This window comes from Manacus vitellinus, unplaced genomic scaffold, assembly GCF_001715985.3.
Source record: "Manacus vitellinus isolate BGI_N305 unplaced genomic scaffold, ASM171598v3 scaffold_15_pilon, whole genome shotgun sequence".
NCBI lineage: Eukaryota > Metazoa > Chordata > Aves > Passeriformes > Pipridae > Manacus > Manacus vitellinus.
The window spans coordinates 12,996,608-13,024,420 of NW_021939122.1; the positions used below are offsets into that span (position 1 = coordinate 12,996,608).

At 37.6% G+C, this 27,813-nt stretch overlaps 1 protein-coding gene across 1 annotated transcript in view; it reads left to right on the forward strand.

Annotated features, from left to right (window-relative positions):
- The window catches only part of CFAP58 (cilia and flagella associated protein 58), a 56,316-nt gene that overhangs the window by 15,005 nt on the left and 13,498 nt on the right, over positions 1–27,813 (forward strand). The window contains exons 7-15 of the mRNA XM_018068849.2: positions 590–749; positions 980–1,062; positions 2,243–2,434; positions 6,346–6,507; positions 9,364–9,510; positions 12,967–13,107; positions 13,462–13,685; positions 15,714–15,825; positions 17,962–18,066. Of these exons, the coding sequence (XP_017924338.1) occupies positions 590–749; positions 980–1,062; positions 2,243–2,434; positions 6,346–6,507; positions 9,364–9,510; positions 12,967–13,107; positions 13,462–13,685; positions 15,714–15,825; positions 17,962–18,066 (1,326 nt within the window). The remainder of the gene's footprint in view (positions 1–589; positions 750–979; positions 1,063–2,242; positions 2,435–6,345; positions 6,508–9,363; positions 9,511–12,966; positions 13,108–13,461; positions 13,686–15,713; positions 15,826–17,961; positions 18,067–27,813) is intronic.

Consider the following 27,813-nt stretch of genomic DNA (forward strand, 5'->3'; position numbering starts at 1 on the left):
ATATTTACTTCTTAAAAGCAAAAAGACTGATTCCTGTTGTGATTATTGGATGTGTTTCCTGGTAACCAGTTATGCAGGGTTTTGATTGATTATTTTTATCTCTGTTGTGTAGCATATGAGATGAACTCTATGTTTTGCTTCTTCTTTAAAAACATAGGTTATAAAGGAGATGGGAATAACGTGCACCTGCTACTTAGGGACATGCAGTCAGACCACACTACAGATATCTTTCTTATCACAGTCACTGTGCCTATTACTTCAAAGGAAATTAGAGCTGCCTGGAGTTAGTCTGCAGGACTAATTGGGTAGTGCTGTGTGAGGTTTGCTGGGGATTAGCTGGGGATTCTATATTGATCATCTTCAGCCCTTAAGTGTAAGATTGGATTATCATTTTCCTTTCCCTAGCTGGCTTTGTTTAAAATTTTTTTAGTATTGTCCAATTAGCTAATTATCTTCTTGCAGGTGACTCACAGCATTTATATGCTTACTTCCTGAATTTTGTGAAATAAATATATACCAAGTGCAAAAGCATTTTCTTCTTTCTTTCTATGGATGCTTTCTCTCCCCCCTCCTTGTTGCTGTTCTGTAGGAGAGAGAAGATGAAGCAACTCAGATGCGCCTTGAAATTTCAAAGCTGAACAAAACGAGAGATGTTATCCAGAATAAGCTGCGTGCTGCAGAGGAACAAAAAGTTGATGCAGAAAATGAAAAAGGCATGCTAAAAAATCAAATATCCAGACTGGAGAAAGGTAGGTGCCTAACAGATGGGTGGGTCTGTCTTTTGAGTTTTAATAAGTTTTCTAGATACCCAAATATGTATTAACATCATTAGCTGATACCTAGGGTTGTAAAATATGTTCACAGCTCATAGAGCTGTTCATAGTCAAGGCTTTTAAAGAAGTCCACTGAGTTGTTTCTGCATTTTTAGCAGCTGTACACTTTGAACCCAGGATTTATTCTCTTTCCTCTTTTTCTCTAGAGTTAGAATCAGCCAAAAAGCAGTCAGAGATTGACAAGAGAGCTACAGATGGGCTTATGAGGGAAAGGGATATGCTAAACCAGGTGAGTGTGTATTAGTAGCACTGATAAACCTCATAGCTTGATAATAAAATACCTTTAGTTTAAACACTCACAACACCACAGAAATGTTGTGGAAGACATAACGTTAAGTTATTATTCAGATTTCTGTTAGCAGTTGCACATACTGCTTCTTTTCTGTGCATTGAAATAGTAGTGGTATCTGTAAACACACAGAAAATTTCTAAGTTTTAACATATAAACATATAAACCATCGAGTACTTAAAAAATATGACATGTGCTCACCTTTACTGCAAACCCATTATTTGGTATCCAAAGAGTTCATTGCATCCAAAGAGTGTGTTTTTGCACTCTGTAGCATTTGAAGTTTGATATCAATCTAGGCAAACTAAGTCTTTGCTAGTAAAGGAAGAAACCAAAGAAACCAAACTGCTACACCACGTAGCAGTTTGTCAGGGTATGTTGGTACTAGTCCTTGCTTTTAAGTCCATTTCTCACACTGATCATTTCCTATCAGCCCAAGGTTCTTGTACTGCAGGATAGCATCTCATGTTTATGGGCATTCCTGAAGTGTAATCTACTAAATTCAATGCCAAAAGATGATTTCTGAGGTGCTTTATTTGGTGTAGGTTCATTGTCCTGTGTCTTGACTATAGCAGAGGCTCAGATTTGGCAGGTAACAAATACTTGTTTTGTATAGGGAAAGAAAGTTTAAAGTCAGACCAGAAGTCTGATTTTGTAAAGATGATATCTCGATATTTTCTGTTTAATCATTATGCATAATTTTAAGATAAGCTTAGTTATTTTCTGCCTTGACGTTTCTATTTAATACATGAGAAGGAAGAGTATTTGGCTTTATTATTAATTTAATGGCTATTGGCATGCTTTGCATTCAGAATGCCTTAAAACTGGTAAGGTTTTTCTGGTCATTAGTTATATCCACTTGTAAACAATCCTATCAATTTTTCTTGTAACAGACACTAGTGTTTTAACTGCAAATCAGAAAAAGCTCTATTTAGCAGCTGTGCTAGAGATTTTGTTTTTTAAATCAGATTTGAGGCTCAAGTATTTCAACTGAACAAATTAGATAACGGATAATAACATTGGAAAGTCCATAATCCACTTTGACAATGGCATGCTTTTGTCATAGTGGTGACAGTATTGCCTTTTCAGCTCAAGAGTCATTATTTTTTGTTCTCTGTAGAACTTGATCAAGGCTACAAATGCCACTCAGAAGCAGATAAATTTGGTGAAGCTCCATGAACAGTCAAAACAGAACTTGGAAGCAGAAATACAAAATTATAAGATTGAAGCTCAGAAACAAAGGAAGATTATTTACCAATTGGAAAAGGAGAGAGATGGCTTCATCAATGAAACCAGTGAGCTCAAAGAGAAGGTAGGAACAGCTATTTGTGCAAGTGTTTTTTTCCTGTCCTACTCTCAAAACTCAATTACTCTTTGATTGTCCTGTCTTATCTGCAAAGGACCTTGTTTTACATACTACCAGTGTCCTAAAATTGAGGCCAGTGCTCAACATCTTTGTAAGAGGCTTAGCATTTTGAAGGATTACTCCAAGTATGTGAAAATATCTCAACATGTTCAAGCTACTCTGCAAAATACAAGTTTTCCAGGAGCAACTGCAGAGAAACACTGCATAAAATTTGTGTTGCCTGCTGCTCATTATTATGTATAAATTTATTCCTGATGGAGTAAACTCAGAAACATGATTTTAACCTCTTCCATTAATTGCTATCACATTGAAGAGCCCTCCAAGAAGCTAATTGATTTACTGGGATTAGCTTTCAAGTGGTTTCAACTCACAAGTTATTTGCTATCTTTCCACTTTAAAGTTATCCTTTCCAGCTTCAGGTGACTAGGGGCTTTTAAATCATTTTTGAATGGTATATGCTCCATTGCCTGGAATACCTCATCATTTCCTTGGAAATAGTATTCCATGAAAGTGAGATTTGTCTTTGTTGCAAAATCATATTTTGCATCTTTCCCTCATGGTGCATTTCTAACAGGATAGATATGAGTTAGGAACGTTGTAAACTAGGGCCAGAGAGTAATTCATAACACTCAGAACTACAAGGCTCTTTCTTGTAGCTCTGGTTAGGGTTGTCCACAATATTTTGAGGGTGAAAATGGCAAATGTTTGCTTATTTACTTTGTCTTTTCTTCCCCTGCCACTTTGGTTGCAAATTTTCTGTCACTTCTTATAAGGCAGAGGCTCAGTAAATGGCTTATGACACTTGAGCTGTTTATATAATGATGCCTGCATTGTGACTGCAAGCTTCCAAAGGACTTGGCTCACTAAATTCCTGACTCAGCTTACAGGTGAGGAGCAGAAGTATGAGCACAGAAGTATGTGAGACAATAGTCTTGTCCTTCAAGTCAAAACATAGGGTAGAAGAAGGACATAGGATCAGGATTATTATATCAACTAGGTAATATTTGAGTTTGCTCTTTGATCTATGCAACTTGAGCGTGGCAAAACTATGAGAGTCATTTCACAGCTGGTGGGGAATGAGCTACTGATGGGCAGTAACTCTGTGGCCAGTCAATGTCCATTCATCACCATTTACCACTAACTTGGCTTTGCAGGAGCTTGCTGCACATCTTTGGAATTGTGTAAGAGCAGTAAAGAGCCAAACCCATCCAAGTCCAAAGATTTACCCATGCTGGCTCTGAAAGTTGTCTGGTTATTTATAGCAGGACAGAATCTATAGAACTGCAGAATTTCTCTTTCAAAATCATCATTTACTAGTAACTGATGAAGAGTCAGCAAAGTTATATCCACAACAGTAAAATATTTCAGGGGTGAGGATTCATCCATAGCGTCCTCTTCTATCTATTGCTTTGGCTGACTGCTCACTTGTACTATTTTTAAGTCAGTGTCACTTGTTGAATAGTCTTACTTGTAGATTAGCCAGCACAAGTGCTCTTTGTTGTGTAGCCTGTATTACTGAGCTGCAACCGTTAGTAGAATATTTCCTTTTTGAATTAAAATTCTTAAATTATGAAATCTTAGTTTCTCTGTGGAAGGTATAGGCTGCTGAAAAGGAGGCAATGAAGTATATCTTTTGGTTTCATCTGAAGTGTCCCCGACTGTGTCTTCCGAGGGGGTCACAAAACCATTCTCTAATTGTTGTTTCTTCTTCAAATAAAGCCTTTTAAAATGTTAAGTTTACAGTTAACAGCATATCCAGGAAACTGAAAAAAATATATTTCCTTTTTAAAATTAACATAATCTTTTGGAAAACCTCATGTTCAATGGGCATATCATTAAGGCCATGGCAGCATTTTTCAGAGTGCTTAAAAAAGGGTAAGCAAATAAGTGCAGCACCATTACTGAGGTATTGAGTAGGTTCATTGAACTAAACAGTAACCAGCAGTAAATGATAGTTAAGTGTACAGATAAAAAAGCTATGAGGATACAGGAGAAAACTATGAATACTTAATACTTTCTGTTAGCTTTGGGCCCTCCTTGCCAAATCTGAGGTGGAGTGTGCTGTCAAATAAATAGGAATTGAGGATGTTCAGCCTCCCATGGGGCTGTTTTGTGAAACACTGCATGTATCTTTTCTGTATTTATAAGAAAGAATTATTTGGGTTTAATAATTCCTGAATAAGCACAGTCAGCATCCAGCCAGTGAGCACAACTCAGAAAACTTTGTCCATAGTCTTATTTCACTTATATCAAACGCAAGTAAAACACTTACAAATGCAGTGACCTACTTTCAAATCTTGCTCCAGCCTATGATCACCATAGTGCAGGTAGAAAACACGCCTTATAGATTTCTTCTCCATGCTATTACTATTGGCAGCTTGTGTCAACAGAAAAGAAAAAGGCAGGAGTAGGTTATAAACTAGGACTGTGTTTTTGTATTGCATTGTAAGCAGTTCCTGGGATCATCTGAAGTCAGCTACAATGTGCTGGAATTGTATTGCTGCTGCTGTAATAAAATTTTTCGTGTTTGTCTAGCTATCCCCTATCTTCAGAGTCGGTTGGAGGTACCTGATAGAATGTTTAATTATTTAATCCTGCCCCACGGTCAGGCCTCACAGGCTTTACTGCTAAGCAAGAGACAACACTGTCCACTGCAAACTTTGCAGTTATTGACTATTTGATGCAAACCTTTTTTTTTATTATTCTTCCCCTTGGATATATAAACGTGAATCTTAACCCAAACTGCTGCCTTCACAAGCGGAGTCAGGAGAACGGGATATGAACTGCAGCTGGAAATGGACTTCTCTTCTGGATTTTGTCCATGCGGTTCCTCAGCTTTTACTTTAATGCTTGATATTTTTTTAGCTTAAGGGATGGCATTGTTTTCTCCTCCCAATTAGTGAACCCGATAAGTTGTTCTTGATGTGTGTACTCCTTAGTTTTCTTTTTATTTCTTTTAATCTTATTTAATTGTAATGCTGAATTCTGTGTGAATGCTGCTTGCTTGAGCTCCTCAGTTTTCAGCTTGGTACAGCAGGAGAAAGGTTCTTATGTTTCAAAAAAATAATTTAGAAGCCCATCATAATGATTAGCAACTACTTGTATTTTTGTCCCTCTAACATAATAATTATTATGTATTATTATGGTGCTAGCTGTTAAATAAAAGTGTGTATAACATTTTATATTTTTGTTTATTGATACTGCATGTGATCACCTTCTTTCTATAGTCTACAATACTTCATTCTTTTTACATAATCTTTACATAATTATTTCTAATCTGTGATAGAAACAACTAATAGTGGTTACCTTCTTATTTAGACTAGGTTACATTAACTGAGTGTCTTATTACAGTAATTATATATCAACAGTTTATGATCATCAGCAGTTTGTGATCATGTGTTCATTTAAAAAAAGATGGGTTGTTAGAATATAGGAGTGCGTACAGGGCTTCTTGAAAAAACATACATGTATTTGTCTTATCATACAACTGACATCCAAAACAACATAATTTACAAAATCTAGGTTTGCTTTATAAATAAACTAATAATTTTTTATTGAACCTGCTTAGTGGCAATATTTTCTTTCAGTAGCTTGTTTTTAAATTAAATATGTGCGCATCTGGAAGTTTTAGTCTTGAACAAAACCTAGATATCAGATTAAAATAGAATATTGTCCCACATAAGCAATCCCGAAAAGTTAAACTTGTATTTGGACTGAAGTGATTTTTAGCTGTAGCTGAAACTGCTTATCACAGGGATTTGAACTTGTCATCTTAGAAGAAAATCACAAACTTTGCCCTGTCCTTCTAATCTTGTGATGATGGTTTAATCATGTTAATTCCTTTCTTTCTGCACCAGGTCCTCCATCATATGAAAGATCTTGAAATATGTCAAGTACAGATCTGCGACTACGAGAAAGAAGTACAAGTGCAAATGATTAAATTAAAACAGCAGCAAAACATTTGTGAAACTCTGAGAGCAGAGAGGAGCCTGTACAGTAAAAATTTGATTGAAGCTAAGGTAGAAGGATATGTTTGTACTCATGTTTCTCTCTCTGCTCTTGTTGGGTTTTTTTGATGATTTAATGTTAATTTGTTGAAAGGAAAGCTCAGTGGATCAATGGCAGAAGTGGTTTCCTCATCCCTGTGGGTTTTGGGGAAATGAATGTTTTGGGTCCCTGACATTTTATCTACACCATCTGTATTTGGACTGGAAGTAGAAGTCAGCAGTCATCATGTGGCAATATCCCTACTTCAAACCATGCACAAAATCGTGGTACAATGGAGCTTCGGAATCATGAAGCCATTTTGGCTCCACTCTGTTTTATCCCTTTAGGAGTTGTATGCATGTATGTGAGATAGGGTACAAGGGGAATAAGAGTGCCTCCTTAACCCTGAATGTGTATGCACATTATTGTGAATAATGGTTTAGAAAGCAGAAGGAACACTTTCTCAGCTGAAGTGGAATTTTTTGACAAGAACCAAATGCTTCCACCTTGCTTTATCCTCTCAGAGACTGTCATTTTCCTCGGGAAATGATTCTCTCCATTCATGTCTCCTCCTTGGGGATCTCAATAACAATACTAGAACAGACCAGTTAAGGATGTATTCTGTTATTCTGATGTAAAGATCTAAAATATTACACAAATGCTATTGTAATTGGCAGAGATTGGGACCTTGGATAGCTGTGAAATATTTACAGCCCTGGGTTATTTCTGACTAAAGATTTATGACATAAACATATATAGTAAATTAAAAATTTATACTTAGGTTTGAATGGGTAGGTGCTTTGCCTGAAAAGGAGATGGGAGTGAACTGTCCAAGTTCCTATCCAACTGTGTACTGAATTCTATGAGGAATGAACCATTTTGCCACTTATGTGGGAGTTGTTGCTTGATCTTAATCAGCCTCTCATCAGTGGATGCAGTGTTGGAATTCTTGCTGCTCCCAAACAATCTCTCAGAAGAAATAAGGACGAAGAATTGCAATGCTGATTTTTTAAAAATAGTTTTTATTTTAAAACATGGAACATAAATTTGCTTACTTATAAAGAAGGACAACTATGTGCTGAGTTAGAAAATGAAGCAGCTTTTTTTGGTTTTGAGTGTTATATGGTGGTATACACTATGTTGTTCACAGTTCCAGTTGTCAGAGGCCAGTGTTTAGACTTTAATAGCTTACTTGGCATACTGCAAAACGTTTTTAGCAAGTCCTGTGTGAGAAGGCTGACCCCAGAAGATCTTTTGGCCAAGGCAATATGCCAGTATTATGTGTAGCAATGAGAAAAACAGCCATTCAGTGTTCAGTAACAGGTCAGCCAGTCATGAAAGAAAAAAAAAGAGGGTTGCTTTAAACATTATGGTAAATTCTTTTTCTTTTTGGGAAGTAAAACAAATTTGCACAGGCTTGTTTATATAAAGCTAGCTGTAAGTATTTTTAGATTGCTTAATTTGAAATGATCCCATTATGCCCACCTTGCTGGTGGTCTCCAAAGTACTATAACGTTCAACTCAGTAAAATCTCCTGGAAAAAACATACTGGCAGTCTTTTAATATGAGATATGCCCAGTGTTTTCATCCTTGGGGCTTCTTTTGGTGTTAGGAGTTCATTTTTTTAAGCAAGCTGACTAGAAGACCAGCTTGTAAAATTGTGTGCTCTTACTGTTCTTCATTAAATAACTAATCGAGAATGTATTTGGGTATATGCCTGGGCACTATATGTTAAATCTGTCATCTTTTACAACTGTAAAGATATTTATAGGCTATGTAGCAAAGACAGCTTTTAATAAGCTTTTAATAAGACTTTTGCATTCACAAGAGTGGCTGAACATGCACAGTTGGGCCTAATGACAAATTACTACTAGTCAGCACTTCCTCTGTACTGTTTGTGTGAAGATTGCTGTGACTCAAGATCTTGCTTAGCTATGCTAAACACTTCATGCAAGAAAACATCACTCATTTGTCAAGTAAATCCACACCTATGGTGGACAGTGTTGAGCTTTGAAAACCCTGTTTTGCACTGAAAGAGGATGTATTCACATGAAAGATTATCATGTCTTCTCTGTGAGCTTCTAAAGCTACTTTCATTAGATCCAGAAAAGCATGTCTGTCTAAACATTGAATTTGTTAGCTTCCATTTCATGTCATAACATGTACTGTCACTGTGATGAAATGAAATGGTTAATTTTCTACAGGCAGGCACCTTTGTGCTGTGAGTAGAAGTATTCCTATTGACCTGATCTCTCTTCACTGCTACCAGCCTTTTTACGCTGTGTTTTGAGCTTAAAATATGATAAATATTCTCATACCAGGGACTTCTCAAACTCTGAGAACTTTTTTCCCCCTTGCACCTATGTGCAAGCCAGAACATAGGCAAAATGGAGGTAAGCATTTTCTGTTCTCCCCTGAAGCCATATAGGTATCTCATTGATGGGTATGTTCATTTGCACAAAACCAGCTTCTCTCCAAAGATTTGTCCCCAACTGCATACAACATCATTGAAAAACACATTACTAGAAGCATGAAAACAGATGGATATGATTGAATGGTAATAATTCAGATTGACTGCTTGTTCTTATAGTATGTCCCGCACTTTAAATTAAACGGCTTATTAAACTCATAATTGATGGTCATTATTTTTGTCAGTGTATCTTTTAAAGGCTTTTTTATTGCAGTGTCATGCTGGCATAATAAAAAAATTGTCATTTAATGAAGCTGTTTTGGTCTGTTGGATTAAAAAGTGATGTCTTGTAGTACGTACAACATGTCTCCTCTCTTGCACTGTGGCTACATTTTCCAACACCTAAACAGCCTGAACTCCCCATCACAAATAAGCTCATTTTTTAACCCTCTCTGTGATCACACTTTCTGTTTATTAGGATGAGATAGCGGATATGAAGATGAAACTGAAAACTTCAACACGTCAGCTGGATCAGCTGAAGGAGGAGCTCAAAGACAAAGATGTAGCCCTTGAGAAAGCACATCTAGATCATCAGCATTCAGAGGAGGAGAAGGAATCATTGAAAGTAAGACCCTTTACACATATACCTTCCTACAAAGGAGAGTTGCCATGATTTCACAGAACTGCATTATGTTCTGGTCTGTCGTAGTTTTGTTGTATTTTACTAAACTATTCTGTAATTGAAGCTCAAGACCTCAATACACTTTAGAGATAATAGTTGCACAAATCTTCTGTGTATCTGACAGATTTAATCTCTGCCTATAATTATCAAAAAGTCCTGAACTGTCTGTTGGAAGCTTTAAATCTCTTGGTGACTGAACATTTTTTACTAAAAAGTTCCATTTTGCTTTCAGAAAAGTGGATTTTGAGGATAGCCTGATTCTAGCAAACTTTTTAATATGGATCCTTGTAATTCAACTTCTTATTTTTAAAAACTTCTTTTCTCTCTGCTGTTTTTAAGTGCAACCCCCATTATATTACACTTCACAATGTTGTATTTCTGTGTAACTAGCAAGCATTAGTCTTCTGAGAGTTAGGCAGTGCCTTTTAGTAGGTCCCCCTGCACAGAAAGTTATTTTAATATTGTGATATAAAGCAGGAAGAATCTGTTGTAAATCAAAGGAAATCTGAGCTTGAAGCTCTGGTTCTTCTAAGTGCTGGCTGCAGCCCATCCTTACACAAGCTATTAGATTTGTGGTGATATCTCAACCCAATTTGCTGTGCTCTGGAAAGATTTAAGGAGTTAGTGTCCACAGAAGCTTATTTTTAATCTTCACTAAGCACTAGAGAAAAAAAACAATACCAGGGGAAAAAAATACCCCTCAAAAAACCTGAAAGTCCTCTGTCACTTTTCACAATGTTTTCTTTTGTCACTTTATTGCTTTGCTGCAATGACTTCTTGAGTTTTCAGCCCCTCTCAGCACATTACAGTTATGACAAGATGTCAATGGGGCTTTGTAAAAAGGTGATGAATTTGTGTTCCTGTACCTGATCTGTCTCAGAGTTGTTCTATCAGCGATGGAGAAGTCAAACAACATCTCATTTCCTGTGTGCAGCTTTCTGCCTTAACTAGTCCCCAATTCTGTCTCATCACCTCAGAACTGTCTGCCATTTATTTGACAAATATATGATTGCTACATGGTTTACACACTCAATTACTCACTAGCAAGTTTGTCCATACATTGACATGACATTGCTGACTAGCTGCCGGGCACTGTGGTCTTCTTACCTGAGTGCCACTGCTGAATACTAAAACAGAAGAGAATTCAGAGGGAGCTTATTGGCACAAAAGAAAACAATTATTTGTGTTGCAAGCCAGCCTCCCTTCGTCCTGATTGTGCTGATGTGAAGGAAGTAAGCAAGCTGCTCCTGGAAATAAGTTTAAAGAATGTGCTAAATCATGGAGAACTGGGATTCATAGGAATGAGATTATACAGACACTGGATTTATGCTCATCTCAGATGGCATAAAGGTCTTAAAAATCTGTCATCATGGTAAATGAAACAGAGGACACTTGATCCAGGCTCCATTAAAGCCAGCACAAAGCCATCTTTTGGCTTCAGTTGGCCTTCTTACAGGCTTGCAGATTAGAGTGGTTTGACGGAGCATCTGAATGTTGGAAACAATCTATCTATGGCCCTCCAGATTTGAGCTGCTGGCAAGTCAGGCTTTGTATATTTTTGTAGATGTTTATGTGTATTTTTTTTGTTAGCATTTTCTAGAAGTCTGGATATAAAACCTCTGCCTTGTTATTTCAGCATTCTGTGTTCAGTTATAACTTTTGTAAAACTCATATTTTCTTTTGACCTCTAATACCAGTAAAAAAACCTCTTCACTTAGAGTAATATTTCAGAATCTAAACAAGAATTTAGTTTGAATTTGGTTTGAGATACTGGTATAGGTCCTATATCCATTATTCTTTCTTGCTGACTGTTCTTCAGTTCGTACAAAGCCTCCAAACTGAATTCAAGTGAGCTGTGCTGATTTACAGCCATTTCAGACCTGATCATTTTTCTCCTTGCCAGTAACTGTGTTTATTCATTTACTTTTCTCTTACCTAATGTACACAGACCCTCCTACTGTAGTTTTCAGCATATTTAATCTAACTGAAAATCCTGTTAGCTTGTTGGGCTTTTGTGTGGCTTAAAGTATTTATGTTCTTTACTATACAAGGCAGTTCAGATTTATTTTAACTTAGTGCATTCCAGTGAGGAGATTTGTTTATATAAATGTTTACTGCCAACATCTAATGCCACTTCTTGTTTACAATTCATATTTTTCTGACATAAGGAGACCATAGAATTTTGATATATTAAAAAAAATACTATCCAGCAGTACTGCATGAGCAGTTTTACATTTGTAGACAACTTTTGCACAGTGTTGATTGCATTTCAGTGTGAAGTGGCTTGCATTTTCATTCAGCTGGTGGATTCTGATGAATATCTAACACTGAGATACGTCTCACACATATGGGAAAATGAGAATTTTATTAAAGAAAATAAGAATGGAACAAGCTATTTTATTATGATGATGGAACTGTTTCTGTCTTAAATTGATGTTTTTGCAGGTGCAGCCTTTATCACAGCCTATATCACAGCCTAATTCTTTCAACATTGAATGATGCTTGTTCCCAAAAGGCAGCTTGAACATCATCCTTTATAAGGGCCAGAGCTGTGGCAAAGTCTTTGAGTCAAGGCTTGAAAGTTTTCATATCTATGGAAATGGACTGTGGTCAGCTAGTTCCACCTTGGCTCTAGTTGCATAGCAATGATAGAAACTTCTAATAATCCAAGACCTTATTAGTTTTTATCTAAATGCATGCCTTGAATTATACATTTTGTGACAGTGGGATAGAATGATTGGGCAGTGTTAGTTTGTTAGTGCTGTGCAGTCACTCTAGCAGTACTTTGCTGCTCCTTCACTTCGGAACAACCTTCTTTTCCCAGTCTTCTTCATCTGCACATCCACTAAGCAAAGTGCTATAGCTCTTTAATTTTGCTGTTCCCTGCCTGGTTACCATCTTCTCCACCAATTCTGTTATTCCAGTCTGAAGCCTTTTCTGAGTTGATGTTGATTTTTATTCTACAGTGTAGATTGTTGCCCTTTTCAGCAAGGTGAACTATCCTTTCTCACATCCCAGACTGACTTTAAAATTTGAATAACAACTCCTGAAAAGTTTTCTAAATATGACCTATACACTTTTTAAAAAACTTATTAAATGAGGAATCCCTGAATTACAACTTGAACCACTGTCATAGATAAAAATCCTTTCAAATTTCTATTGTGTATAATACAATCATATTAAAATAGTGTTTACAATATTTCTTTATGGGTCTTCTTGTCCCTTCTATGGGCCTGCTTGTCTTGGTGATTCGTTCTCAAAAACTAACAAGATATGTACATCTCAGGAAGCTAAAAGAATGTATGAAATATTTTTTAAAATCCTAAGTCTTAATTGTAGGTTTGTGTAATGCGAAATTATTACTAAGCACAGTTTACCTGCATTCTTTCTCTCCATCAGGCTGAAGTGGCTCAGATGACAAGACAGGCTCTGGAAACCAAAACATTCATAGAAAATCAGGAGGCAGAAGAGAGAAAACTCCTAAATATCATTGCTGAAGCTGATGCAGAGAGGCTGAAGCACACGAAGGAATTTGACAAGGTAGGAATCTCTAATTTGAGTTTTCAAACACCCTGCATTTTGTTTCCTCATTTGTCCAGTGTATTTTTAAGATGAAGATCCTCAACTACTGTGAACGTGGTACTACTAAAGCTTTATAGTACTTTGAAACCAAAATGTTAAAATACTGAAGTGAACGAAATACGTAGTATATACTGTTCAGGTGGCTGAACCCATATAGGGGATACTATTAGGTTCTTGCCATATTTCTTTTATTAAAAGCAGTGAAACCTCTTAATGCACATGATTTTGACTGATACAAATGTAGTCATGATCCTTGGGGATGGCGTGAAGGAACTGTAGCTGAGCTCACTGCTCTGCCCTGTGCCCTTACAGGTGCTCAGTGAGAGACATGCCCTGGCGACCCAACTTATTCGTCGCAATGATGAAGTGGCTCTGCTCTATGAAAAGATAAAAATCCAGCAGGCCATCCTGAACAGGGGGGAGAGCGAGTACCGGCAGAGGGTGGAGGACATCCGAATTCTCAAGCTGGAGATCAAAAAACTTCGGCGTGAGAAGGGAATACTTGGCAAGAGTGCGGCTAATGTGGAGGAGCTCAGGTAGAAAACCTGATGGAATACATTTCCATAGTGGCTGCAGCCATGATTTTATGTTTGAGACAGAAAACATGTTTTATGCATGGTAAGGATTTGTATCAACAAGCATTATACCTTGGAGAAGGAGGTTGTTTGGTTTGACCTCTAACACAAACTGGATTAAATTTATAAAACAACTTATCAGCAATTAAGAAAATTAAAATATAGGAAGGAGGAAAGAAGACCTCTTGGCCAGAGTTGAAATAGTTTCCATATTTCCCTTGGTACTGTGAATTACTGCCTACAGAATAAACCTGACAGAAATCAGCACAAAAGGTGTTCATAGTTCAGTGAGCTGCTCAGTGGTACAGTGGTACAAGGCTCAGATGAGTGGAACTCCTTTTTTTTAAGCAATCCACAGGGTATGGGGAACACTTGACATATTTATGACAAACTCCTGCACTTTCAGAGCTCTCTCCTTCCAGATTTATATGCAGGCATGCTCTCTTAGAAAGATTTAGTTAAATTTTCATTGAAGGTTGTGTTTCTTTAAAACACAAGTTTAATAGCCTAAGCCTGATTTATCTCCTCCTTCTCTGGCTTAATGCTTCATTTCTTTTTTTAACCCTCCTCCATTAGAGGTGTATTCTTTCCTGATGGTAAACTAATGTCATTTTCTGTAGAATCAGTTTTGGTTTGTAAAGAGAGGCAGTTATGTTTTTAGCAGATAACCATCATTCCAATTCTATGTAGCTACCACAGTTTTGGGCTAGATCTTTAGCTTATCAGTATAATTCCATGCCTTTCAGCAGAACAAATTAACTTCAGTCCGTGGTCAGTCCCATTGACTCCAGTGGAATTATGCCAGTTTGATTTGGTGAAACAGAAAAGAGAACTGGGCACACAACATTAGCAATTGCAGTTTTCATCGACTGACTGCAGACAGGAATAGGATTTGAACTTGCTGCCCAAATACATTCAGCTGAAAGTCTGTTACTGTATTGAAACTCAGTGATGGTATTGAAGTGTAGTGTGATGCATGCCATGATGGGTAGATCAATTCTTCCTAACTGCAGCAGCAATCACATACTTTAATGAAGTCCAAAACCACCATGAAAACTGCCTGTCGAAAGACTCCATATATCACTTGTGCTGCTAATTAGCTTTCTTGATTTGCCAATTGGAGATGTTTTTTCTTCTTCCATAACCTTTTCCAACCTCACAGTTAAAAAAAAGGAATTTTACTCTCTATTGAGCTAAATGTAACTCTGAGCTTAGCAGGAAAAGATTCAGTGGCAGGCACATCGTGATTCCCCACCTCCTTTTGACCTTGGAGGACTTACAGGATCCAATCACTAGAATGATCAGGGTCAGACCATTGCAAAAAGCGCCATTTTCCCCCCTGCTCCTCAACCCCCTATCCCCACCATAAAAGCCTAGTTGTCAAATAATCTTGGTAGTGCTCAAGTAGTTTTAAATTCAGCAACAAGCCACCCCTGAAATTCCTTGAGGAGAGGTAGTAAGAGTAGAAGAAATCAAACTTCAGTTCTGTAAGGAATGGTGTCCGTCTTACTTAGACCCTAGAGTGTGTTTTATATAACAGATTGTATTAGCCAAGTAGATTTAAAAACTTCTTTCGAACACAAACTGTTAGATTCAATACAGGGGTTACTGGATATGACCCATAACTGTTTTGTAGGTTGATGAGCTAACAGTCCTTCTGGCCTTAATGTAAATGGGAAGATGTGAACAGTGAGATCCAGTAGGCTGTGGAGTAGATTCCCCAAGAGTCCCTTTTCTGAGCCATTCTTGATAGAACAAGTGAAGAGGTCTACCTTATGATTCCACCTGTTTAGTGATGTCAATGTTGCAACTTTTTTGCCACTACAGTGTTGCTGTAGTGGCAAAGTGACTCTTTGTGTTTTCCATGTAGTGCTTCCTGTGCACTGTAGTGCACGAAAGAATGATTTGTTAATGTTCATATTAGTGCCTTGGTCACACTGTTATAGTTTCAGTGGGTTATTTTTCTTTTTGTTTTATGCTGGTCTTCAGATTTGAGGTTAATCATATGCAGAAGGAACTGTTAAAGGAACAAACTCGATGCAAAATTTTGGAAGAAGAACTGCAGAAGCCCTTGAAAGTTCACAGATGGAGAAAATTAGAGGTGATGTGTGAGCATTTCATGTTCCCAAAGCCCCTATTACCAAATCAGTGACCCAGCACAAAGCCCATTTCATTTACTGTTAGGCAAATGATGTGGAGGGGCAGGCAGACTGAAATTTCCATGGTGCCAGTGGAATGCTTAACTGCTGAATGGTTTCCTTGCACAATGCAATCAGTGTTATTTTTGTGTCACTTTCTCAATGAAAAATTGCAGAGGCATTTGGAAAGAGACAGTCAAGTGCTAAAGGGAGTAAGAATGCATAAGGTGAATTGAGAAGGGGGTGATTCCTTAACATGGATGATGAGAAAGAGGATGATGGGGGAAAGATACAACCCTACCCTCACCAATTAGGGAGATGTATATGGGAAGAAAGCCAGAATTTGGAAGGGTCATAGAATAGGTAGACTAGAGAATGGACAGACATGAAGTCAGAAGATAAATTACATCTCTGAGAAAAGGAAGAGGCCTGCACATAAACAGCAGTGGGCTCCCAAAGATAGTCATTCCAGGTAATGTGAGTTCAACTGTTCTACATAAACAGCTAATCTAAATTTTCACACAATTTGAACCTGCCAAGTGAAGGGGAAAAATAAAAAATCCATCAAGCATAGACCAAATATATGAACATCAGTTGGCATCACTGGATATTTTTGATGTAAGTCAGAGCCATCTGAGATTCCACTCTTGCATGGGTTTCTGATCTGATGCCAGCTTGGGTTGCTTAGCTGCTCTAATAATGAGTGGTAACATGCTCAGTCCCTACAGAAACAAGGCTGAATATTTTGACTGTGCTTACTAACAGAATAGTTACTCTTTCCATACTGAGCTTAAGTTGAACAATGTGACTAGCTTTTCACATGGAAGGGAGATGAACTAGGTTAAACATGTGTAGGTACGAACTCCAGCACTACCTTGTAACAAAGAAAAATCAGGCCAGTCAAAACATCCAATTTTGGGAAAATGAATGTATGAAGAGAATGATAATGGGAAATCATGTCTTTCCATTCTAGTTTACTGGTTTGTATTTGGAACACAGAAAGGCCAGCAGATGGCAAGATCCATGTGAAATAATCTTGATGGGGTTTTGGTTCAATTCCTAATGAAGAAACACCCTCATATCACTATAGTTGTCACAATTGGCACTATGTTTGGGCAGCACTATAAAAAAATCAAGGTCTGAGTGGATCATGAAGACTGATCTACTTTTTAGCCTTGTTTCTCAGGAAGTGATGTTGTGTTTTGAGTGCTGTGTGCATATCTGTGTTAGTGTCCTAGTTACACTTGAATTGATTAGTCAATTTAGATAAAATCAGACAAAAGATTAGGAGCAATGAGATACCAAGTTCCTTATAAGCTCAAGCAGATATATAGAGATCAGGACTTTATTGAAGCCTTTACTGCAGTATGAGTTTAATCCTTATGAGACACCACATGAGAGCAGAGAAACCAGATGGGAGAGAGGTGTTATGAATCCCTGAATGGGGAAAAGCTTCAATCAGAGTTTGCCCTTCAGTAAAAGATCCAACAAGAAGATATGAAGTAGTAGCCAGCTTTGCTGGCTGCTCCTCACAGAATTACTACTTTGCTCCTTAGAGCGTCCTCCAGAATCAATCTGTGACAAAAGAATGAGAAGAGACAGAGAGACAGACATCTACTAGGTCCTGGTCTTTATGGGCTATGTAGATAGAGGGCAGCAGTAAGTGTATACACTGTCACCATTTTTTCCACTTCATTCCATTGAAGAATGAGATTTCACATGTATGGACACTTTAGAGCCTCATAATTCATCAATGTACCCCACAAATTTGTTCCTCTTAACTTCTCAACCTGTTTCGAGACTATATTGCAGTTACTCTTTCTTTTGTTCAAAGAAACTGTTGAGGTTCTTAAACAGTGGAAAGTACTTGCACTGCTCTTCATTTGTCAGTGGGCAGTTCCAGTTGCTGCTAACATTGATACATAAGGTTTCAGGGCTGCTTGTATGCATGCAATTTGAAAAAAAGCCCAAACACTTGCACCCCTCCCCTTTTATATTTATTACTTTTGAACACTTAGATATTATGATTTTCATTTGCAAACAAGAAACCCTAACTTGTTATCATGTATAATTTTTGAGAGTTCTTTGCTCTTTTCTAGGCCAGCGACCCCACTGCCTATGAGCTGATTCAGAAAGTACAGAGACTACAGAAGAGGCTTATAAGCAAGACAAGTGAAGTGATAGAGAAAGAATTTCTCCTTCAGGTACTGCAGCATCATTATTTTGTTGCATCTTATTAACGTATTTGACTCACCCTGCATTCTCTGTTTACTGACATGCTTCCTGAATGTTATTTAGATGCATGACTTTGAATTTCTTTTGCATGCCCTTTAGACAGCTATAGATGGCAGCACTGACTTGCTGAAAGAGAACAAGCAGCATCTGATTAGTTGGTTTTTATATTCTGATTACTGATACCTGGACAACTCTGGAAAATACAATTAAAGGTTGGCTTTTGTTTATTCATGTCATAGATTCATCTTCAAGTCAGTCTTAGACTTTTTGAAAGGCTTTTTTTTCATCCTCTTAAACAAGACTCTTATGACCAGACCATGAAGGAAAGTCCCTGTTTGATACAATTTGTGCTTACCTTGGCTTTTGGCAGAAGAAATCCTACAGAGTTTGTGTGATTTAGATATGCTGCTGTCTGGGCCTGTTTGATTTCAGGGTTTCTGTGCTGAACTTTGCCAAGAAATAATTTTTGTGGTAGCTTATCTTTTTTAACTGTCCCTTAACCCCAATGATACCAGTAAGATTTATGTTGTAGGATGGAGGAGAGACTGTATTCCTGTATTGCAAACATTGCTATAAAATGTAAAAAAAAGGATTCTTTTGGCTTTAACTATAGGTGTAAAACTGGAAATCTGTCTCCTCCTCTCTGGTGACTGTAGGAATAGCTATGGTTTACCAGCTCTAGACATGATTTTAAAATCTTGGTCTTAAATACACTAATAGTCTTGATGCCTGTGTTGGGTATCACTCGTGTAGAGTTGAATGTGACCTGAATCTCCCTCTGTCTTGAGAAAAAGCTCAGCAGATGTTATCAAGGCATGGTTTGTCTCTGTTTTTTGTTTCATAGGAAAAAATAGATCTGCAATTTCCTTTGAAGGTAATGTATGGTGTATTGTGCCTTTGCTTGGAAAAATGTGATCTTTGTTTCATAGCACTGAAACGCTGTCAGTGACATAGTTATCTTAAAATGTAGCAAAAATAGCTGCAAATTTACTGTGCTTTACCCAAGGACAAACCCAATTCTGTTAGATTTTTACATAGTCTCTATTGAGTATCTTGCCTTATCCTTAGTATGTTCCTATTTTGCTATTATCCTTATTTTCAGCTGAAGAACTGAGAAATAGAGGTATTAAGTTGCCTGCCCAAGAAAATCTTTGAAATACTGGGTTTTTGAGCCCACATTGCTGTATTAGCCTTTGATACAATCTTTCTGTCTATACTACAGTCCTTCTTTGGTGACTCTATGTTTTTTTATTATTTTCTGAGATTTGAGACAGGGTTTGGCTATATAAAATTGAATTATTATAGCTAGAATTGTTAATGAGTTCCTTTGCATCCTCAATTCAGGCACCAATTTCCTGTGCAACAATGCTGAAATTATTGTTAGTCTCTCCAAGGGACAGCATTAAAGGCCAAAAATATCATGCTCCAAATTGTGTTCAAGGATTTACCATGCACATTTCTGAGCTCTTTTCTGTTTTTCCACAGTTTGAGTCCTCCACAATGACTGATGTAGGGCTCTTTCCTAGCAGTGTTTGGGTAATGAGAGGTAACCAGAGATGCAGCAAACCCCCCAGCTCATTTCCTTGGAGGGCTATATGTCCTACTGGATCGGTCACTGGCGTAGGGCTCGACAGTTCAGTGCACTAGCTGAGCTGTTTCTACTAAGTGTCTGGATAACCTCGTACAAGTCATTTGTTGTTCTTTGAACTGGTTTTCCTTGGTATAAGGATAATACCTGTTTTGTGAAATGGTACCCTGTTACTCACTGAAACAATGAGCTGTGTGTCCCTATTCAAAAGATAGCATAAGGTTTGATGCTGACTGAACTTTAGATTTATGGGAAACAGCAGCAATTTAGCTCCCATTTCTGGAATTTTTAATTTTTTCCCCTCAATATAATTTGTTTTGCTTTGTGAGTTCTTCTCTCTTTTTAAAAATCCTGGTAGGTCTCCTCGTGCTTAAAGGCATTCAACATCTTCTTTTTATGTGTCTCTCCTGGAAGTCAGCTCAGTTCAGTTCAGATGCTGTTCATCTGTAGAAATGGGGGAATTGCTGATGACTTGTCCAGTCGCTGGTTGGTGTTAGATCCCCCACATTCACAGTCAGAGACTGCAGGAGCTGAGGGATGCAAACTTAATTCAGAGAGCTACTGCTTTCCTCATGTTGTGTTTGCTTGCCTAAGTCACACCTCTTCACTCCCGGTTATCTCCATCCACATCTTGCCCTGTGACCAGGGCACAGCCGTTGTGTGTATCTGCTTTAAAGTGGTCTTAATCTCTTGCTTGCCATACATAATCTTTTTTCACATGTGTGTGGCCACCATGCTAGAAAATAGGATACCTGTTTAAGGGGAAGCTTGTGAGTGTCTGTGTCCATGATTTCTGTGTGTGCATATTATATGACAAACTCCCTTGCATCAAAGTGTAGCAATAAAATAGAGTGCAAAAAAACTTGGTGGATTGAATATTGTGTATTAAAAACATCTTTGGAGTTAGCAATAACCCATGTCTGGAGATGGTTGAGCCTGGTGTCAGCAACCTGCAGTTTGATTTGTAGGGTATTCACCTTGCTGCATACTCATACAGAGCCATAATGTTTGTGTAAGGGAAAAATAATTCTATTTGTATTGTATGTACTGTAGTTCTGTCTTCTGACTGTTACTTTTTTTTTTTTTTTTGGTAAATGGTCTTTTAAATAAAAGCTGGTTTATGCAGGGAACAAGGTTTCAGCTGGATATATAAATGGAAATTTTTGCTAAGTAAGTATCACAGTATATAGATGCAGGTAGAGAAGCATCTGCTTACTTTTCCTGCTCTTGATGTGTATTTAATCATATCCTTTTTATTAGCTTTTTCATTATTTCTCACCTGTTAGTTGTTTAAAAATTAGGAAGCTGTAGAAGCAAGCTACAGTCTGTGCTATGTGATTAAAATAATGATTCCCTATGTTTGAGTCAGAATATTTGGATTGCTGACAGTACAGGAAAAAACCCAGCTTGACTCTAAATCTCATACTAAAACATCTCTTAGCTGGTCATCAGAGCACATTTTTTGGATCAGATGTGCTGAGAGGTAGTGAATATGCAACATGGTGAATGGTGGGTTTTGCTAGAACAACTTTCATAGTTGAACACTCTAATAAAGGTGTAAAAAGATATCATGTGTCATAGAAATTATTAACTCTTTTCTTATTTTTCTTTGATTTATTGGTGCCCTGTAGGTACAGCATCTTGTGTTATAAGCTATCAGCTCTCGTACACCAAGTAAGTGTGGACATCCCGAGATGCTACTTTGAAGAGTAGCTGCAGATCAGATGGTCATACTTTCTCCTTTAGCTCAGGCATTCTTACAGTTGTGAGCTGCTGTGCTGATGAAAAAGGCTGTCCTAAAAATCAGATCCAAACCCAAGGTCTTGAATACTTATGGTCTATAAAAATCCAGTGGCATTTTTGGAACACATAGGAAATGTTACTTCAGCGTTAGCCAGCTCTCATGTTTGAGTTATTACCTTCCTTCTGAATTTGTGCAGGTGAGATGGAGCATTTTTTGGTTCTTTTCTAAACTGTTGAGGAATATTGCAGGGCATTGTGGAGAAGTATGTTGTGTGTTAACCAAGGGATCTGAGTGATGGGTGAAAATCTTTGTGAACACATGTAGGATGAACAACACACATTGTAAGGCCATAAGGTATAATTATTAATAAACAGGAGTGCTCTGCTGAACAAATCCTGACTGCAAAAAATCAGTTGCTCACTTTGCATGTGGGGCAAATCCCTCACATGACTGAAGCTCTGCAGCTCTGCTGTGTACTGAGCAGTGATGTGGTAAACTCGCAGTGGAATGTATTACCTTGTTAGGATTGTGATTAGTGTGGTTTTAGGAACTTATCCCATTAAAAGTGAATTATGCACTGCCTTATTTGTTTCAAATGTAGTTCTTTCTCTTCAGAGTGAGCTGTTCTAATTTGATTTTATGTCTGACTGAGCAGAATTTTATTCAGCTGCATGTCTTGGAATGGCTAACCGTAAAGATTCACATTATATGTCAGTTACTTCTTTTGTCAGTCATCTCAGAAGATTGTTCATAAATGTAAAAAAGAATTGCAACCTAGATTATTTGTGCAGGGAGGCAGAGGCAAATGTGTCTTATTTAATGCTTGCATGTGATAGTGAAAGCATTGCTTTTCCCTATATATATATATATATATATTTATAATCACTATTGTTTAATTGCCAGCAATCAAAGCCCAGGACTGGGCAGTCAAGATGCAATGCTTCCAGACTGTTAGTGTCTTCAGCTCATAGTTTCTAAAAGTGCCAGGGCAAAAGGCATGATTAGCTCATGTATGTGACTCAGAGATTACAGCACCCACATGTCCTTGTATTGAGCCAAGTTTTGAGCTAAGTTTCAATCCCTCAGAGAACTGACTGTCCCACTGTCAGAGAGTAGGAGGAGTAGAAGGGATGCTGCTATCTGCAGCAGAGGTCCATTTCAGGTATTGTGAGATACAGGGAGGGGAGAGCAAGAGATTATCTGTGACCTTGGGCAGGTTACTTAGCTTTTGCATGCCTCATATCAAGTAAAAAGGGAATAAAATAATTTCCATTCTTATAGTGGTGTGTGAATGAATATATTACATACATGACTCAATTCAGTAGCTAAAAACTCAAAATAGGCAGATGTTTTATTTAATTTGTGCTAACTTGGTAATAGAGCTATTCTGTCCAATTTGAGGTGCTTGTTGCTATAGTGTCTGAACATATACACAACCATCTTTATTTCTCAGATCTGGTACTATAGTTTCATAAAGAAATCTGCTTTTAGAACAGTGTGTTACCACGTGGGTTTATGCAGGCTGGCAGCTACTGAAATCAAAGTTTTCTCCCAAGAAATGAAGGAACTTTGGGATTTGCTTACCTGTATTTGTTATACAGTTCCCCCCCCCCATTTATTACGTAAAATACAATTTTTTTCAATCTTGTACAATTTTTTTCAGCCTAATTTATGAGAACCTAGTCCTTCTGAAATTCTCTACCTTGAGAGTTTCATGAGGCATTCTTCTGCTAGGTTATTCATTGCTCTCATAGTGCTCGAGTAGCTTCCATTGTACAGCACATAATACAGAAATGTGTGCTCAAATGCTGAGTAAGAGAGTTTCTCATCTGCCAGCCTGCTAGGAAAAAAAGAAGAGAATACTCTCCTATCACCTACCCTTATTTTGGTACTCTTAAGGCCCAGATCAGTTTTATCTAAGATTTTATCTTTACATCTTCAACATGGCTGATATCTACTTTACCCTCTCAAATTCTCAAATTTACAAATTTTTGGTGCCCAGTGTAGATTCTGCTTGGATTTGAGAGTATAAGCTACTTGCATGTTACATGTAGGGTAGCTAGTCTGAGTTGGAGAGTTTTTTCTCAAAAGTTAGTTTTGTCTATTTTCGTAAAAATAACTGCAATTCACTTCGGGAAACTAATGACTGTAGAATCCCTGAAAGTCTCTTTTGACTTGCCCATTATTGTTTCTCTCTCATCTTGCTTTTAGAGAAATTTCAGCAGAGGTAGTTTGGGAGAGTGCTTTGTATGCACTGAAACTTACAGGTGAACTGCAAAATCCACTGCAAAATACAATCCTTTCTTTACTGCTCCTTTATCATTTATATATGAAGTCAGCTTTTTGAAGGGATTTTTCTGTCCAAAAATGAAAAGGGAAATTTTCTTTTTAGCTTTTTATACTGTACTAGGACTTGGCTTTTTTCTATCTCTATTTCCTAGAGGATTTGACTTCCTCTGGAAGCACTGGATTAATGCCCTATCTTGCAGCTCAGGCTAGTGGTTCTCTCAGCCCTCAATTAAAGGGGTGAGTATATTGAGCTTTAGGCCTTTTCTGTGCTTAAAAAGCACCATTCCTACTAGCAAAAAAGTCGCTTTTCTGATTTAGCTTATACCACCTCTTGAATGGGAGAAGACTTTCTTGCCAGTAAAATTGCATCTAATTGCATAGCCAGTAGCTGGCATAGCCATGTCAGCACAAAGAAATTGCACCACTAACTGAATGGAAATTGGCCAGAGATGTCAAAAATCACAAGAAAGAGTTTTTCAGGTGTGTAAACAACAAACAGAAACAGAAGGAAAATGTTACCCCACTGTTAGACAGGAGAAGTGAAATAGTCAACAACAACCCTGAAAAGGCGTGAAGTTCCACAAAGGCAAGTGTAAGGTCCTACAGCTGGGAAATGTAATCCAGGAGTGCAGCACAGGCTGGGATCTACCTGGATGGGGAGCAGCTCTGTGGAAAGGGACCTGGTAGCCAACAAGCTCAGTATGAGTGAACAGTTTGCTGCTGCAGCAAAGAAAGGCAGCAGGATGCTGGGTTGCATAAAGAAAGGCATCACCAGCAGAGTTTATCCCACTCTACTCAGCACATTTCAGGCCACACATGGAATACTATGTTCAGTTTTTGTCCCTCTTATGTAAAAAAGATGTGAACAGGCTGGAGGGGTTCCAGAGAAGGTCCACAAAGATGATCAAAGGACAGGGAAGCTTGATATGGGAGAAAAGACAGAGAGAACTGGATTTGTTTGGCCTTGAAAGAAAATGTCTTAGAGGAAACCTTATAACTATGTTCCAGTATTTAAAGGATGGCCAAAAAAAAGATGAAGACTCTCCTTTTACAAGGAGCCACATGGAAAAGACAGTCTTATCTAGATGGTGCTTTTGCCAAGAAAGACTGGACCAGATGATCCTTGAGGTCCCCTTGCAACCTGATGTTCAATGATTCAGAGGTTTAAAAGGTGCCAATTGAAGATCTAATCCCAAAGCCCTTGCATGAGAGGTCCCATTAAAGGGACAACAGATTTACTGTTTGTACTCATATATGTATACTGGCAGCAGTATAAGCAAATGAGAGTGAAAGGAAGGTTGAACTGTATGATCTTTGAGGGTCACTTCCAAACTGCCAAAACTTCTAACTGTTGATGAAATGGTTCCTAACATGAAAAAAAGCAGAAAAATGCTTTTCTATCCTTGTAAAAACCTAAGTATTATCATGTACCTTAAGGAAGCGAGAGAGAGAGCAAGCAGTACCTGGTGGAGTGTGGGTTTTGAGTTTATGGCTCTAGTTCTAAGCTGGATTTCAAGATATTCAAAATAAGAATTTCAAGGGATTTGTATTGAAATATAGAAATAAGAAATACAGTAAGCCCTAACATTTACTTTTTGGCTTTCAGCAGGCTATGAATCATAAAGAAAAAGTTTACTTCCCCAGTGTCATGAAGAACTAGGCACTGCTGTGTCAAAGGCACACTGTAAGAGTTCCCTGGATTTAGAGTTAAGACTAAAGACAGTTTCTGGTTTTTTTTTTTTTAAATGAAAATATAATTCATGCCTATGAACTCTGAATATAACCCAGTTTTAATTAGTGATTAATGAAAAATATCTTACTATCAGCTCAATACTGTGATGCACAGCAGTCTGCTGAGTTCGTGCCATCAAATTGATTTCAGTCTGGTATCTTGAAACTTATTTGAACTTCTTTGAACAGTCTCCAATGCAGTGTAAAGTGACATATGGAGGTATCTAATGCATTGAGTCATCCTTCAGGACTACTTTTCAGATTCTTTCCTTCTTGTGCCATTGTTTTATTTTCCTTTTGTTGTGTTTGAAAGTTTCTCTGCTGAAGTAGGATTTTGACTGGGGATTTTAGCTTTGGCTGTAAGTGAAAATGTTTTCTATTTTAGTATTGGTTTTAAGTTGAAGGATTAATGTCTTTTAGTGATTCTATGCCTGGCATGATGATTTTTCCATACAATTAGAATTTCTCTAGTGCCTTTTTTTTCTGACACTGGTAATTCTTTTTCAATTAAGTTAATTATTAATTTTTTTAAAAACAGATTGTGTAGCCAGTAGGGTCCTGTGACTAGGGTAGAACCACTCCCACTGAGCCAGTTGTGGGATCATTGTGTTAATTCTTAGTGCAATTTACCAGGACTCATATGCAATCCTGTGATGATGTAATAAATATTATCATATCTCAAAAACAGGAAAGATATGAGTCACCTGTGTGAAGGTCTATTGAGGGCCTACATATCTACCTGAAAGTTTTGTGAATGCCTTAATAGTTCATAAGGTATTTGAGGGATGTTCTGTTCTTGCCCAGGATCTCCTCAGAAAGGATTTATTTTCTCTTTCTGCATATTTTGAATGCACTTCTTGGCGCATTAGTTTATTTTAGCCCTTCTAATCTCAGTCCATCTTGAATTAGAAGATGTTCTATGCTATAGAAACTTACAGCATGATAAACTACTCTTAAAAACATGCTGACATTTAGATTCTTTCCCTCCTCCCACATATGTTGCAATTCAAAGGGAATAGAATAAAGTCTTCCCAGGAAAACAGACTTTTTTTCTTTTTCTGGGTATGTTTGTTTAAACACGGTTTTTCAAAAACAGGTGGGAAAGATGCTGATTGCATCAATGTCACCAGGTGAAGATAATTGGCCACACTTTAGAGTGAGAAAATAATTTTTCAATAAAAATAGTGCAAATATTTCTGAGACTGAGAAATGGGAAGCAATCATATTACTTAGTGATCAAAAAAAACATTTTTGGGGAATAATTTTCTTAGTGGAAGAGTTTAATTTTTATTGAGTCTTCGTGGAACTACACTGAACTATGCTGCCCTCATAAACAAAACAGATTTCCCATGATAAATGGTTTTGGACAGAAACAAGGTGCAAATTTATTTCAGCAATTGGAAGAAAACAGATCAAAATAACTTCTGGGGGTCTGCACCAATTTTAGCTCCTCTAATGACATCTTAGTCAGAAGTATTCAGATGCCATTTAAAAAGATGAGGAACTCACAGGCGGAGTAAAAATCCCTTAGGGTTTATAGGTGGCAAATGTACATGAATGCTTAGTCTGTTTTACAAGTTTTTTAGGAGAATTGATCTATATACTTTACTTTGAGCTTGAAAGAGAACTCTGATGGGTCATCAGATGCCATCCCTCCATGTCATGCAAGATTGATTTAATTACACAAATACTCTCCTTGACAGATAAATGTCAAGTATAGATTTGTTTGCTGCACTCTAATGTATGTGCTCCCAGTCCATGAAGTTAAGTATGTGTGAAGAAATTGTTGGCTTCAAGTACATTGTGGTTTATGGTTGTGAGTTTTCTCCCACACTTCTAACCCGCTGGTGGAGTCAAGCCCTGGTATTTCTGCAAAGCAAGGAGCAGGTGTATTGTCTTATTCAGTTGGTGATCCTGGAGAACTATGTCATTTCTGAGTATCTTCAAGGAGTTTTAGTGAACTTTGGCAATCCATGTAGCAGCTCTTTTTGTCCAGAACTCTTGTAGAATGAGAAGGGGATCACTGCCCTTGCTGGTAGCAACACTTCAGCCTGTGTACATTAAAAAAAAATAGCATTCAGATACTGAAATTAGGAGTTCATATAGTCAGAATTTCACATAGCTTCAACATTAGTTTGCTAGAATAAAGCTTGGGTAAAAAGATCAGGAATTGTTCCAGTAAATAACAAATAACTGAAAACAAACTTGTTTACTCCTCATTCCTGTGTTCAGCATGTAGCTGGGAAGGAAATAAATCTGCTGTGCACCCCAGGGTAAAGTATATTAATCAACCAGTTATCTCATTAAGGGAAAATAAATGAGTCTCTGTGCTGACTGAATACATTGCAGTACACAAACTTTGCA